Source organism: Tribolium castaneum, chromosome 1 (genome assembly GCF_031307605.1).
Source record: "Tribolium castaneum strain GA2 chromosome 1, icTriCast1.1, whole genome shotgun sequence".
In the NCBI taxonomy this organism is placed as follows: Eukaryota; Metazoa; Arthropoda; class Insecta; order Coleoptera; family Tenebrionidae; genus Tribolium; species Tribolium castaneum.
Window position 1 is genome coordinate 11,118,784 of NC_087394.1, and position 17,141 is coordinate 11,135,924.

A 17,141-nucleotide genomic window follows, 5' to 3' on the forward strand; every position below is an offset into this window, starting at 1 on the left:
TTATTCTTTAATGAAAGATTTTTTTCTGTCAACCTAAACACAAATGAATAAAATCAATGTAGTAAAACCTACAATTTTATTTCATATTTACATAAAAAATTGTGATAACTGTGCTAATACATATCGACTGTATCTTTTTACATTTTATTATTTTACTCCAAAATAGTACATTTTCCAAAAGACTTACAAGGGACAAACTTGTTTTTTAAACCAAATGGGCTTTCAAATTTCAACCAAAGCCAATGATTCTTAACTAATTGGTGCCATAAAGCTATAAAACAATTTATGTCAAGAAGGCCCTCAAAGTCCCCTTCAAAAATGTTCTACAACATTAAAATATACATTTTTAAAAAAGACTAAATGCCAAGTTTTAAAAAAAATGGCTGAGAATTTTTAATGTCAAAAAATATAATCTGAATTTTTTTAGGTAATTTGTGGAGGCTATTAGTAAAAAACAAGAAAAAACAAATTGTTAGATCTATTAGCACTATTTCAAATTTTGACTGTTCTCGTGTTTCCTATTTATTTATAATTTATTCGTATTTTCAAATAAGTATTTAGGCTTTGTGTTTAACTTTGCCCATACTACAAATTAATCAAAAAAAAATCAACTTTTTTTGTTGTTTGCAACACTTCAGCAGGATATGGTGTTTGTTGACAAATATTTTGACATCAGAAGATTATTGGTTATGATTCTATTTAATTTGCATGCAGATTGAAAAGCTGTTAACAAAAAAAGGTCTACAAAAATTATACCATTTAAAAATAAAATTCAATAACTTTTGATAAGTTTCTTTAAGTTTGAATAGCTTAATTCATTCATATTAAGTATTACGGCTTATTACAAATAACACCCTGTACAAAGTGTTTTAATTTTCCGCTGTTTTTTAATTGGGTTCCAGGATTTTGATAATAACTTCTCGCATTTATTAAGTTGTGGGGCCCATTTTTGTTTTTATTTTTCACATTATGATGATAATAATAATACTTTGATAATTTTAAAGTTGAAAGAGAGGGTTTGGGAGTAAAAAAACCGATTGATTTTTCGGTCGAAAAGTTCAAAAAATAGAAGAACAAAACATTTTTATTATAATCATTTTTATATTTTTTTGACAATTATTTTTGTTTTTATTTTTCACATTATGATAATAATAATAATAATAATAATAATATGATAATTTTAAAGTTGAAAGAGAAGGTTTGGGATTAAAAACACATTATGATAATAGTAATAATAATAATAATAATAATAATAATTTGATAATTTTAAAGTTGAAAGAGAAGGTTTGGGATTAAAAAAAAACGATTAATTTTTCCGTCGAAAAGTTCAAAAAATAGAAGAACAAAACATTTTTATTATAATCATTTTTATATTTTTTTGACAATTATTTTTGTTTTTATTTTTCACATTATGATAATAGTAATAATAATAATAATAATTTGATAATTTTAAAGTTGAAAAAGACGGTTTAGGATTTAAAAAAACAACAATGAATTTTTCGGTCGAAAAGTTCGAAAAATAGAAGAACAAAACATTTTCATTATAATCTATAAACTATAAAACTATAAAATCGAGAATGTAATTAAAAGAGAATTTTTAAACACCTACAAAGAACCAACTATTTCAAATTTGGATCTAATTTCTTTTGCTTAAATGCCGATTTCATAATATACTCAAAAGAATATAAAGTAACACATATGTGAAAAAAAAAAAAACAGAAAATGAAAAAATAGAACCGAAAATTCAATAAATAATAATCTATCGACCTGGATATTTTCAAGTTTAATGGTTAAGTAATGCCGAAACATGTAGGTACTTTACCTTTATTAAAAAATCAAACAATTTTTTTATTTCTTTTTTTGGTAATTTTTTCGTTGCAAGTTATATTTGTAAACATAAACATGAAATAAAAAAAAACCTTTTGCCAATAAGTTTGTAACCCAGTTTTTGGTAATTAGCACAAATTATTTCTACATCCTTACGTGAAATTTTCTTTTACAATAATTTCAAACTTGTTTTTTAGTGATTATGCTCTGTAATTTTGAGAAATTTGTTTTCAACAATGGAGGAAGTCCAAATTTAACATTACATACTTCAATAAAATGGTCAAATGTCAAGGGAGTTCACTACTAAGCAAAAGTTGATAATAGCTAGAACTTTTTTTCTGAGATCTTAATATTCGTTCCAGGAAGGTTATTTTTTCACATCTCTGCTTGTAGTTTTAGAAAAAAGGTTCTCTCGAGTTTGATTCTCACGAATTTAATTTGGCCCAAGTTTAAAAGATGAAAAAATAGCATTTAAAATGAGTGTTGTCCGTGAAATTGCAATTATTGGTTTCCACTTGAAATAAAATGTAATTAATGGAAAACAATTCTGTAACGAACCGGCGATATCCTTCTGTGGGGCTTTAGGTAAAAATTCAAGTCCTAGGTCGCTCTCCACGTGAAATGTCATTCACCAGCAAAGGATCTGAATAAGTCGTTCGCGTCTTATTGGATTAAATTATGCTAAAGTGCTCTAATTTCGGCCAAGGCAATCGGAACTGTTATTATTGTATCACCGGGTTGCGCACTTGCCAGAGTCCGGTGAAATTTTGAAATTGGAAATTGATACACGAAAGCACAAAAAGTAGCGTCCATGGAAGTGTTAAAATTAAGAACGTGTATTACTTCAAGAATTAATCAGATAGTATGCAATTGGCGACCTACATAGCAATTCAAGTCGAACATCGTAATTGAGCAACTCTAGCTTTACCAAATTGAGCTGTATTTAAATAATTCACCGGTGGCGTGCCTGTATATGTTGAGAATATTGCTAAATGTCGACGTGTGGCAATAACAAATATTGCTCCCAGTGACAAACAATATGCAGCTCGTGCACAAGGCAGGCAAAAAGGCCAACTCGTGAGCAGTGCCGCTTTCAGGTTCATTTATTTGCTTGATTGCTCGACGTCCGGACGTTATCCCCGCCGCTGGGTTTCGCTCGCTTAACGCTATGTAGGCCATTGTTAGTGGGTCAAGTACGCCGCAAGTCGCAAACTATTACGAAACGACGGATTCTATAGCAAAAATGGAAAGTGTTCCGAATAGCAAACCGGGGGGAAAGTCTTTGACGCTTCGCTTTCAATATCATTATTATCGCATTTCGACGCCACTGGACAACTCATTTCTCTCGCCATCAACGTGACGAAGCACAAACTTGGAACTTTGGGTTTTCGTGTTATTACACACTTTGGATTTTAAATATTTAAGTTATTACATATCTTATGCAGGCCCGGACTGGTTTGCTCCTTTATGAACAAAAATTTTTTGAATGTTTTTTTGCTAGAAAATCTTTGTTAAGAGTGGGTTAAAGTCACAAAATGGGTCGAAAATTGCTTTATTTTTGGTTTTTTCGAGAGTTTGAGCACATTTTTGAGGTCAAAACTAAACTTTTCGATTAATTTCGCTAACACTGGAAAATCCCGAAATTTTATCCAAATTGATGCTATTTTAGCTTAGAGCATTTCGCGATATTTAGTGCGTTTGAAGTTTATTTTAGTTCATGCTAAAGCTTTATTTGATTTGTTTCACTCGATTTAGCTCGCTTTTAATAAGCAAATCTTCAAAAACTACCCGAAAAACTATACATTGGTCGATAAATGTGTTACTTTTATATTTTTTGAGCAAGTTGAATACAACATTCTTTTTCTTTTTTTGAATATTTTGATACCGTTTCGAGCGTTTAGAACGATTCTGAATGTCTCAGAAAATAATTAAGGGAAAATTAAAAATTACGAAACTATTCAGTTTTTATTGACAAGGGATTTTTTTGGGTAATTTTAGAACTTGTAGCGCTTTTTTTTGTAATACAAACAACCCTCTCAAAATTTTAAGTGGAATCACACCGTTGTGATAATTTAACTGAAAAGTTATATTATATTATATTATGGTATACTAACAATTGTTTCAAATAGAAAAGAGAGATTGATTTTTTTAAACTAAAATTGGACATTTTGTTAGAAATACATTTTGTGTCCAAAATTCTAAATAATATTTACAGAAGGTGTTCAAAACCGTCACTATTTCCCTCTATGCAGTATTATAAAGACGGTTTTTACGTTTTTGTTATCTTTTTTTTTTTGTTTCCTGGTGGTGTTATAAAGATTAAGACAACCCATATAAGATAAAAACTTTTATCCGGCTTTTTTTATACAGGGTGCTCAAAAAATGGCGCACCAACTCAGTGGTACGTTGTTGAGAAGCATGTGTAGATCACGGGAAAAATCTTGAAAAAATTCCTAAAGTCATATTTAAAAAAATCTGGAGCTACAAACTTATTTTGTTAACTTCTTCAGTTTTCATTATTTTTTAATGTTTCTATGTTTCACACTATTCAAATTTTGAGGGGGTTATTTGCTTTATAAAAGAGGTAAGTTTATTTGTCCTACCCGGGTTTCGACCCTACAAAGCCTTGTTTAAAAAAATATTTTCGTATCTCTGTAGTTAGGTCTGGTTGATTAAAATTAATGCACCAAGCGTATCTTGAAAAAATTAGAAAGAACATCACAAAATTATAAAACCACTTTTTTAACATTTTCTGAATTCTGTAGTTAACATTTCTTTAGAAACTTATTTTTACATAACCAAGTCTTGCTCTTAACAAATAACTTGGCGCAGTCAGTAGGATTTGCATCAATATTTTGAGACGGTCTTTGAAGATTCGTAAAGAAGTTTTTATTTTTATTTTTTTTTCTAACGAAAAAAAGCAAAAGGAAATAAACAAATCCTGTATTACCTTGTTAAAGAAAAAATGACGAACTCCGCCAAACGCTAGATTCCCCAATTTATATTTAGAACATTCAGAATTTTCTTTCTTATCTAGACAATATGACATTTTAATCTTTTAAAATAGACTTGTTTTTGCAATCAAATAACTCAAAAATGGTAGTAAAAGCTTTCTGAATCAAAATTTTATTTAATTTAGACGATAGAAAATTTACATAATGATTTTTGAAATGCTGATAGCCGAGTTGGAACTCGTTCAGTTTTTATTGCAGTGATTTTCCCAAAATAGTAATTAAAATTTTTAATGTTTTTATTCGTAGCTGTATTTGCACTATCTGTAGTTAAACCAAAAAATTGAAGTAAATGATATCTATTGATTTTTTAATACAGAATCCAAATTTGAAATCAGTTTGTTACTTACCATAGCTCTTTTTTTGTATTGTCAAGTTTTTCAAGCATCATTTTAAAAATACAAGGGGATTTGAAACTCATTCAATTTTTTATTGGAGAGATTTTTCCAACATTGCAAAAAGTGTTTGCACTTTCTAGTTAAGGTAAAAGCTCACAGTAATATCTATTGATTTTTTATTGCAGAATCAAAATTTGAAATCCATTTTTCAAAAATAAACTATCTTTGTGATTATAAAAAGACCAAAAAATACGGAAAAAGAACTCACCTACCTCAATTATAATAGCGAAAACTTAAAAAACATTAATTTTCGTGGTATAATTTTCCAAGTGTTGAAAAGCACCTACAACTCCAAGCAGATCAAGTTATCGTAATAATATTTGAAAAAAAAAGTAATTATTATTGAGTAAACAAATTGTAGAAACGACGTACAAAAAATCAAACATGTGTGTTCTGTAAGAGAAAGAATTTTCTTGTAGTTCGGTTCTGACATGTTTCAAAAGTTATTACGTTATTACATATCTTCTCCTGATAAGGAAATTAATATGTAAGTTTTTAATAAATAATTCAGAGCATTTGCCCCTTATAACGCCGCTATTTTCCTAACAATGTTAAGTTCTCATCGAGTTTTAATTATTTGAAGGTCGCCATGCGTTAAATTTTTCCCAGAGTATTAAAATACGTTCCGTTGCATTCACAGGTTGTGCTTATTAACTTTGAAATTTATATGGTTTTGACGATTGGACGTGAGAAAAATCACAAAATCTCGCAGTCGTTATAATAATATTGATTCAAGTTGACTAAAAATACCGCCCGGACAAATATTGATTCAGTTTTGTGTTAACAATTGTGAATCTAGGTGAAATGATTAACATGAAAACAAGCAATAAATTCTGACTCATCGTGATAGAACAGACCGGACATATTGAACTTGGCCTAAATTCGCCGGTCGTTTTCACTTTCAACTATTTGCTCATTTTACATAATCTTACTACACAACGTATTTCATTCTCTGTTTTTTTAGCGCTGTCTCTTTCCACGTCACGCAATAGAGAACAAGTTTTAAAATATTCATTCGGTCTGACACAGTTATTTTATTTACAAAATGATTTGAATTCGGCTTAGGCGGTTTCTATTAAAGTCACCAAGAGGCATTTAATTGGGAAATGCTCGGTGCGAGTTGCAATATTATCGGGAATTGGTTTTGAGATTTTTGCTTGAATCATCGCAAATTACCGTTAGGAATGAAGGTCTAAGGAGAGATTAGATTCATAATTAGAATTACTTTCTCCGTTGATTTGGAAAAAATCAAGGCTGTAATACGCTGATGTTATTTTTAGTTTATAATTATATTTTTATAACTTGCTACCTAGTAGTTGTAAAATGATAGCATCATTTTTAAGCAACAGATCACAGCTTGTAAGACACAAAGGAATTGACTCAGGCAAAAATCGTGTTGAATTAGGAGTGCCCCAAGGCTCTGTACTTGGGCCACTTCTTTTTATTATTTATATAAATGATTTTTCTTCATACATGGAAAATAAAAGTATACATTTTGCAGATGATACAAAAAACGAAAATCTGTCTACAGCGTTAAAAATCGTAGATGATGCACAGTCAAAGGCTTTGTCTTGGTTCGAATCCAATAAATTAACATTAAACAAAAATAAAACAAATACATTGGTTTTTTCATTAAAGAAAAAAATAGATTTTGTGGAAGGATCTACAAAATTTTTAGGAATCTTTCTTGACTCCTCATTGAGGTTTAATACACATTCAGAAAAGGTTGCAAAATTACTTTGTAGTGGTATTTTTGCACTTCGCAATTTAAAAGATCAAGTTCCTCCTGAAACTCTAAAAACTGCATTTTATTCATTATGCCAGTGTCACATCAGTTATGGACTATTAGTATGGGGTCATTCTGCTTCCATTTCTACAATTTTCAGATTACAACGTCGAGCTATCCGTATAGTAGGAGGTCTAAAATATAGAGAAGACTGCAAATATGTTTTCAGGAATTTTAATATACTTACTGTTCCTTGTATGTATATTTATCAGTGTTTAAATTATATAAAATCTAACATAGAGAATTTTAAATCACATAGTAACATTCACGAATATAGTACACGTCACAGAGATAAAATTTGCCTACACAGTATTCGCTTAAAAAGCTCCGAAAACGGCACCGGAAACCTAGGAATAAAATTTTTTAATGCGTTGCCTGATGATATTGCTAAGCTAAAGACAAATAAATTTAAAAAGGTTATAAAAAGATACCTCTGTAAAAAAGCTTTTTACTCATATGATGAGTATTTTAATGATTTTAAATGTGATGTTATGTATTAACTTTGTATATATATATTATGTATGATGATTGTATTTTATGTCATTTATGTTCTTGGTAAGCCCTCTTATTGACTTGTGTTATGACCAGTGTAGTCTTTAAACATTAATAAACATTATTATTATTATTATTATTATTATTAGTTTCGTCCTTCACAGGAGCTTCTAAACTTACCAATGGTGTTTCAGGTGGATGACCAAATGAAACTACTCCAACATTCGTGGTCGGATATGCTGGTTCTGGATCACATGCACCAACGCATGCACAACAATCTTCCTGACGAAATGACCCTTCACAACGGTCAGAAGTTCGATTTGTTAAGTTTAGGACTCTTAGGCGTGCCCAGTTTAGCAGACCACTTCACTGACATCACCGCCAAACTGCAAGAACTCAAATTCGACGTTAGCGACTACATCTGTGTTAAATTTCTGTTGCTGCTTAACCCCGGTGAGTAATTTCTGCAGTTAAGTTTCCGTTGGCGGACTTGGTGCAGGATAGTCCGGTCTATAATAACTGAAAAGTATATTTTTTAGATGTGCGAGGAATCACAAACAAGAAACATGTACAAGAAGGTTACGAACAAGTTCAACAGGCTTTACTCGAATATACGGTGACGTGTTACCCACAAATCCAGGTAATACAAACCACCATATTTAGAACAACCATCTATTTTGACGCCGTAGATGTAACTATAAATCGGCTTCTTATAAACTGTTTACCATTGTTTGCTTTTAGTCATGCAGATGCAGGATGCTTTTAGTGTTGTGCAAGGGAGTTTCAAGAGGTTTCAACTTTATGGATTTCAAAACCAGCTAAAAATCTTTGCAAGAGTAGATTAAGAAAGCTACATACGATTTTTATTTTTTATTTGTGAAGTAATAGGGAAAAATACTTGCATGGTTTTGAGGAATCTACAGGGATGGAACCTTTTTCTAGGAAAAATAATCCATTTATATTATTATCTCTAAAATCATTTTTATTGCGGGAGGAAACTAGCAATGAATATTGTTTTTTTAATTTCAAAATTTTGAAAAATCTTAAAACCAAGCTAAAAATTATTACAACATACCATCAACCAATTACTCAAAAAGATGGAATCTTTATATAAAAAGGCATCGTATTTTGTCATTTTAATTTTTTTTTGTTTTTAATTTTTTCAGACTGTTTTAGTTTGTAATTTATTTCTATAAAATCCACTTAGATGATTGGTATTTCTGTTAAGTTTAAATTGCAAATAGTTTTTTTTTACTTATAACTTTTTTACAAAGTCTTACATCTGTGAGTCCAAAATTTGAAGGAACTAATAATAAAAGACAAAATGAATATTGTTTTTTAATTTCAAAATTTTGAAAAATCTTAAAACCAAACTAAAAATTATTACAGTATACCATCAACCATTTACTCAAAAAGATGGAATCTTTATATAAAAAGGCATCGTATTTTGTCATTTTAATTTTGTTTTTTTTTGTTTTTAATTTTTTCAGAATGTTTTAGTTTGTAATTTATTTCTATAAAATCCACTTAGATGATTGGTATTTCTTTTAAGTTTAAATTGCAAATAGTTTTTCTAAATTATAACTTTTTTACAAAGTCTTACATTTGTGCGTCCAAAATTTTAAGGGATTAATAATAAAATACGGTGTACCTGCCGTGGTTTAATTAATTTTTTTGTTACTTTAAGTTCATCTAGTTGTTCTAAAGTGTAATATACAAAGTGAGCAAAACCCATTTAATACCACTTTGCCTAACTTGTTTTTTAGAGCTTTTTTCGTTTCTTTGTTATTTTTTTGAAGAACTCTCTATATCTTTTTGGTATGTTTATTTCATCTTTTTTTTTCTCAAATTTTAATCAAACTGTACCATCTCCACCACATTTCATTAAAGAAAAGTTTTCTCAACGACGAAAATTTTATTCCTCTCATAAAAAAACTTGTTAGTTTTGGATGTAGCACTTGATATTGTTAATAATTTTTATTTAATTTTTACACATGAAAAATTAATAAAATTAAAACTGAACTCATCATCTGTTCTAATAAATATACAGGCTGTTCAAAAACTGGCGCACCAACTCAGTGGTACGTTGTTGAGAAGCATGTGTAGATCACGGGAAAAATCTTGAAAAAATTCCTAAAATCATACTTTAAAAAATCTGGAGCTACAAACTTATTTTGTTAACTTCTTCAGTTTTATTATTTTTTAATGTTTTTATGTTTCACACTAAGTAATCGTTCCCTAACACAACGATAAATAACTATTTTTAAATTTCCCATCAGACTTTATCAGTTTTTTTACTTCAAAAAAATTAAAATTTATCAAAAAAATCACAGTTTGTAGATGTGCCAACGCTGGGAATTATTTCCTAGGAAACCGTTTCAATAATAATTTATTTTTATTGTTGATCAAACTCTATTGCGACCACGACTGTTAGACAACGTTGCCACATATCATTTATTTAAAATTCGTTATTTATCAATAACTTTAATGCAAAGAATTTTTTTACTATTTTTACCTTTATACGTAAGCAATTCTTTACCACACTCCATTGAGTTGGTGCGCCGGTTTTTGAGCACCCGGTATATTTGTTACTCGTTTTGGTGCTTTACATTTTTTTTATTTAATTCTGAATTGTATAACGTTTTAGCGATCGTCACTATTTTTCCACTTTAACTTCGTAGCATTGTTGATTTTTTTTTTAGATTAAAATTGCATTCTTATGGAAATAAAATTAAAAGTTAACTGTTGAGAAAAAATCATTTTTTAAACCAAGACCGTTGGTAATTGTTATTATTATCAAATGGTTGATCCTACACACTTTACAGGCACTTAGAAAAAAATAGGTGTGAAAAGAGAAATTATATTTTAAGGGACAAAGTGATTTACTCAATTTTTTAACACTTTTTTTCTGCCTTTGATGAAATAATCCCTTCTAGATTTTTTCATTAGCCTATTTTTTAATAGTTTTTTACTTAGAGGTTTCACAAGACCTCATTTGTATTAGGAAGTGAGAACATGAAATTAACTACAAAATATGCGTTTGTTAATTAAATAATTATTATAAAAACTCGAGATCTCAATGCTGTGTTGAATAGCTAAACAAGACAAACACTATTTATTTTACATATCTGTGGGAGTATTGTATGATTTTAATTATTTATTTTTCACTACCATAAGGTCATGATTTTTTTACATAACCAGTTCTTCAGAAGACTTGAAAAAAATGCATTTTCTCGTGAGGGGTCTAATTTAAAAGTGTACAACCTCCAAGTTTGTTATAATTATGCTGCGGAGTGTGTACAGTTTGTTAAAAATTGAAGGAGAAACATTTTTATTTATAAGTAAGTACAGATTTCTACAACTGCTTTACTGAAATTAGAACAAAGTAACAATTAATAATTTAGAAAAAAATCTATTTTTACTTTTGGCTTTAGCTTACAATTTGTCAATAAGGTAGAAATGTAACAAGAATTCTTTCGTTACAGAGAAAGGAAATGGGCTAAAGTTATGCAAAACTAAGATAATTATATTTCATTAAAAATGGCAAAATACAAGTACGAATTTTTCATTTTTGATTACAAACAAAACTATCATAAAACGTTTCTTTAGATAAATTTGTAGTCAGTTTTTGTATTGTGATGAAGAAGAGATACAGTGTAAAGTAATTTGGTTTATTTCTGAAAATATGACCAAAAATACATTGTTTGTAAGAGGTTTTTTTATACATGTAAATCATTAATTTTACTTAAAGCTATAACTGTAAATTAAGTAGTTACGACAATAATTTACAATAAATGTTATGAAACACTAAAAATCACTAAAAAATCTAATAGTTGCATATTAATAGCATTTTTCCTTGTAGTTTTCTGCAAAGAAAAATGTACAATACATAAAGAAGTTTTTCATATTCATAATAATTTTATTTATAGGATTTAGTTTCAAACGAGTGTAATTACAAAAACCAAAATTAGTTTATCTTTTAAATAATAATAGTTCATAATGATATTTTAGTAAAATATCATTTGATAATCGTGGACATATTGTGGATTATTTTTGAAGTTATCTAATAATTTACAGATCTGAACAGCTGGAATTTGTGTTATTGGTTACATCTGACTAAACTTCAGAAATACATTTTAACTGACTCACCCTGTATAAACGTGCTTTTTTATTGCAAAAAACGAAACATTATGGAAAAATTTAATAATAATAATAATTAATTATTTATTTATTTATTTTCAAAATCCAGCTTCTATGCTATCAATAGCAAGACACATACTTCTTTATATAAATCTTTATTTCTGGTGTGCTAAATTATTATTGATGTAATTATGCTTTACGAGTATAAATTGTAATTTCAAAATGCAAATGACACCTTTGATTATATTTTTCGAATAGTTTATTCTAAATAATAATAAAATATGTTAAGTAATCTGTACACTTTAGAACTTTCTGTGATTTTAGACTTGAAAAATAGACTGAAAATTGATATTTTTTACAGAATAAGACTAAATTAAATTAAATAATTAAATTCTGCACAGAGGCACAACCTATTTTATTTTTCTTAAAAAAAAAAATTAAATTTACATATTGAAACCTTAACCTCTCTAATCTCCCTACTGGTTTTAGCTTGTGATTTTATATTTATTACAAGACAAAATTAAATACAGGGTCGCTAAAAAGTATGAATGCAGTTAAATATTTCCAGAACTGTTTAACAGAGAACCTTGAAATTTGAGAAACAATAAAAAGTGTTTAAATTCTATCGTCTGAGTGCTTTTCGAAATTTCTATGAATTAAAAACACAAAGCTAACTTTATTTTTTTTAATGATACGAAAGGTCAAATTTAATAATTTTTAAAAGAGCATTTTTTTCTGAATTCTGTGATGTAAGAAAAATAAAAATTTTAATTCAGGATTTCTGGAAAAGTAAAACTAAAAGTAACAATGGTACATTTAAGTAAAACAGCGAAAAAAATTCTAATGTTGCTTTGTCATAGCGACAGAAAGCCAAAAAGTTTGTGGAAATCATTTTGAACAATTTTTATATCATAAAAATAATGTTATTTCCTCTTTAAAATATTTTATTAAAACGTTATTAAAAGTGTTATTTAAACAATTATTTTTTACTTTTACTTATTTTTTGGTCAATGTTTAAGCAGTAAAGAGCTAACAGAGGAAGACATCATTTCCAAAGCTATCAAGATTTTACATTTTAAAAAAATTTTTAGTTCGAATTTTTTTTTCTTAAGTTTCAATAAAATTAGGGTATGCATGTCTAACACCATCAAACTCAGAAAAAAATGCTTTTCTTAAAAGTATTAAATTTGAGCCTTGTTGATATTAAAAAAAAAACAAGTTTGCCTTGTATCCTAATAATATTCAACTGTATTCAGTATATTGCATTTTGATGCAGAATTTAGATTTATTTCAAATGAACCAGAGTGCAAGAAAAGTTGAAAATTGGTTCAGTTAATTCTCTTTAATTTTATTAATAAATGAAGGGTACAAGGGAACATGACTTCAATCCACTTGTTTAAGAAAATGAGGTACTATCAGATAACCAAAGCGGGAAACAGCAGATAATTTAGAATAATTTCTGCTACTGTGTGACAATTGAAACACAAAAATATAACAAAATAAATACCAAATAGAGAATGTTATTAAATGCGAACTTCACGAACAAACAATAAGTGTTTACAATGTGTGATTTTTTGCAAAAGTAAATTGTCGATTGTAATCTTGTAAGAAAATATAAGAAATTGTGTTAGAGTAGCAGATGTTGATCTGAATTGTTGTTTTCCAGGACAAGTTCAACAAGATGATGCAACTGCTCCCTGAGATTCACAGCTTGGCAACGCGCGGCGAAGAGCACCTCTACCACAAGCACTGCAGCGGTAGCGCGCCAACTCAGACGCTCCTGATGGAAATGCTCCACGCGAAAAGAAAATAACGGCCGTCCGCCTCTTCGTTTTCGTTACCATATCTGTGTGCAATACCAGCTTACAACACTAATGTACATAGGTTACTGGAAATCTCGTAGTTGTTGAAATTGACGATGCCTTCATGAAGTACAAAGAGCTAGGGCGGCCAGGCCGCACCGCCACCACATATTTTTATAAAATAGAGAAAAAGCGGCCACAGCACCCTGCTCCTCCGTTGTTTAATTTATGATAAATGTTACGTTGATTTAATGAGTTTTATAAGAACGACACACACTGACACACACACAAAACACATTCCAGATGTGCTCTGGAGGGATTCAAGGGCATCCTAGCGTAGGGTAGCGTAGCTTTTAAGCGCGAGTGACAAACAAACGAACGAAGCGAATGAGTGATTGGTTGGTTATTGCAGATCAAGTGCACTCTCTTCAACGTTTTAATCTTAGTACGTGTGGGGGTCGATTTGCCCCTTGTTAGCTTAACCAAGGTGATGGACTAACAGCTGTAATTTTATGTAATTATAGAGTTATACATACTATATATACACAGTTTATTACTAGTTATTAAGTTTAATTATTATATTATAAATATATTTGATTATGTTACATAATTATATGAATGTTAATATTATGTGAGAGCAAGGTACTGTGGTCTAACCTGTGTTATTGTTATCATTAAATTGGTAAATACTACTGATTGTTTGTGTTGTGCAGGCTACCTCTAAAGTCTCCTTCGCGTGGGGCCGCTGTGCGAGCCCCAATGCGCTGGTCAGCGGAGTCTATTTATTATCTGTTAGAGTATCTTGCCCTGCTGTGACATGCAAAAGGCCCTGAGCTTACTATTGATTGATCAGATATATATTTATATATAAAATACGTACACTTATTTAAGCAGTGTGATTGAGAAGATGTATATATAATTTATGTGGATCAAAGTGACTTGTTTGTAGAAATAAATCACAGTGAATTAAGTGCAGTTCCTTATTCATTGAAAACCTCTTCAACTTCAAAGCTGGAACTGCTCATTCTGTCTGATATTCCATTTTTTAACATTGATTTTAATGCCCCGTCTCGCAAAAAACAATAATTTATTCACAAACACTTCCGAAATCACACGTCAAGTATTAGCAAATAATATCTCTGGCAATTCGGCGATTAGTTTAAATATATAATCCCCGATCTAGGGTCAACACAAAGTTTTTCTCAAATAAGGAATAAATGCGATGACTGTTACAAAAAAAAAACACTCACGTTTATGGGATTTGGTCCGAATAAGGGTATTGAAACGTCATGGGTGATATCCATAAAAAAATACAAGATGTTTTATAATTTTCTAAGTTCACCGATAGTCAAGGGTCCTCTACCTACTCGTCAACTTGTACAGGGTGTTGCATTTTGGACGTAGGAAACTAAGAGGTTTAGAGAAAAACGAGTGACACATTCTCGAGTCGCTTTTTTGAGAAAATAATTTTTTAAAATTATAAAAAAAATTCCTATCACGTTCTTATTTTGCCAATGATTTCTTTAGCTGCAATCACATAAAGTAATTGTTTTTAATGAAAATCTTGTATTGTAAATATTTACAAAAAAAGAAATTGTAAGTATGCAACCAACATTGCAACCACATCACCTAGCCCAAGTTCTTCGAGATGATTTATGAGTTTATGACTGAAGGTAGTTGTAAGGGATAAGACCCTCTAGATATTTATTGAAGTGACTTTATAAGAGGTAAGTAACAATGGTTATGGGTATGACAATACCAACAGAATGTTTACACATTTTCTAGGAAGATTTTTTCGATACCTAGAGGACATATAGTTCTACAACTTCTTTACTCTTTGAGTCTTTGCAGAGTGCTGGTCACTTTCTTGCCCCACAGTGTTTTGTAATAAGTGGTAATTTTTAAATAGTGGTATTTGTAGTTTTTAATTTGTTACTTTGCAGAATATCAATTTTATCTATTTCTTTTTATTTAATTATTTGTTGCGACTGCTGGTTGGTAAGTGTATTTCCTAATTTCTTATTATATCACTTGTAAATAGTTGAAATCTTTGTATATTTAAAATTATGGGTAATAATAGTAAACTAAGTTTTTCAAAAAAAAGAAAAAGTCGAAAACAAATAATGCGTAATTTTTGGAAAAAACAACGAAAGGGTTCTAAAACGGAATTTCCAAGTAAATCAAGTCTCGCGGAGTGTAGCTTTCAGTCAACTGAATCAAGTTCCGATGATGATGAAGTATTTGTTATTGAGAAAGATACTAGTCAAGAACAAATTTATATTCCAAGCGGTAGAAGGATTGTTGACATAGGTCATTTATTTTCGGAGTTAAAAAACATAACACATGACATTTATGCTTGCAGTTTTTTCAACGTTGACATAGTACATGAAGCGCATTTTGGTTTTAAAAGTGTTTTTAAATATAAATGTAGTATGTGTATATTCTGAAAAATAAATTTTTCAGAACGCGGTTCTTATCATGGAAGATGCTTTGCGGCAGTCGTAAATGTAAATAACAAAAACAAATTTGTATTTAAAATTATGGAGAAAATATCAGGGAATAGTGGCATTTACACCACAAAATTTTCAAATCGCTTATTAAAAACCAAAGAACTTCAACCTACAAAATTAAATAAAAGAAAAATTCGTATTCAAAGTGCAGATTCGGATTATGGTGCGACTAATGACATAATAGACATGCCAACAGAAACATATGACAAAATAAAAAATGAGTTCTTGAATGATTTGGCTGCTTGCGTTATAAGAAAGAAATAATAGATTAACGGCTAGTAATTTCGGAAGAATTATTAATATGAAATGTACGACCAATACAGCGAATGCTGTAAAAGATATCTTGTATCGTGTGGGATTATCTAAATTTAAAAAATTACCCGAACCACTACAGTGGGGAATTGATAATGAATAGAAAGCAAAGGAGAAGTTTGAACAGATCACAGGTATAAAGGTAGATTCATGCGGCTTTTTTGTTGATAAAGAAAAAAATTTTTAGGTGCAACACCAGATGGGTTAGTGGGTTCAAATGCTATTGTTGAAATTAAATGTCCATTTAGCGCAAGAAACACAAATATTAAAACTGCCATAGAACAAAAATTGATTAAATACTTAGAAATAGATTCTCAAGATGATAGTAAAATAGTTTTAAAAGAAAAAGATAATTACATGTATCAAGTACAAGGTCAGCTCCACATTACTAATCGCCAAACTTGTTATTTTATAGTGTACACCTCTACAGATTTAAAATATTGTATTATTGAGAAAGACGATAGTAAATATTGGAACGGAAGAATGATAGATTGTCTTGAAAATTTTTATATGAATGCCATGTTACCAGAAATAATTGATTCAAGACATAGTCGCAATTTACCATTACGCAGCATAATAAAAAAGGATTTGTAAATAATATTCAAGTTTAGTTTTAGAGATTTTTACATAAATGCATAATATGATGATAAGCATTTTAATAATAATTATAATTTTTAATTTGAACAATAAAAGTAAAAAAAACTTCCTCAGTGGGTTGACACCTTGTCGTGGTGAGGGAGCTCAGTAGTTCTATCACAAAACCTGTGCAGAACGAAGCTAAGTACAACCAAAATTTTAATCATCTTTTTTATATTTTTTTAAAACAGGAATAATTTTATTGTTAAAAGTATTCAAAAAAATAG

At 29.5% G+C, this 17,141-nt stretch overlaps 1 protein-coding gene across 5 annotated transcripts in view; it reads left to right on the forward strand.

Annotated features, from left to right (window-relative positions):
* ftz-f1 (ftz transcription factor 1) overlaps window positions 1–14,426 on the forward strand; it is a 106,914-nt gene extending 92,488 nt beyond the window's left edge. For 2 of the 5 annotated variants that reach the window (XM_008193153.3, XM_008193151.3), the window contains 3 exons: window positions 7,709–7,967; window positions 8,042–8,154; window positions 13,321–14,426. In XM_008193153.3, the coding sequence (XP_008191375.1) occupies window positions 7,709–7,967; window positions 8,042–8,154; window positions 13,321–13,467 (519 nt within the window). In that variant the 3' untranslated portion in view covers window positions 13,468–14,426. Of the gene's footprint in view, window positions 1–7,708; window positions 7,968–8,041; window positions 8,206–8,255; window positions 12,957–13,320 lie in introns of those variants that run through there. The other 3 variants (XM_015978478.2, XM_008193152.3, XM_015978477.2) reach the window with 2 other exon arrangements.
* The last annotated feature ends 2,715 nt before the right edge of the window (window positions 14,427–17,141 follow it).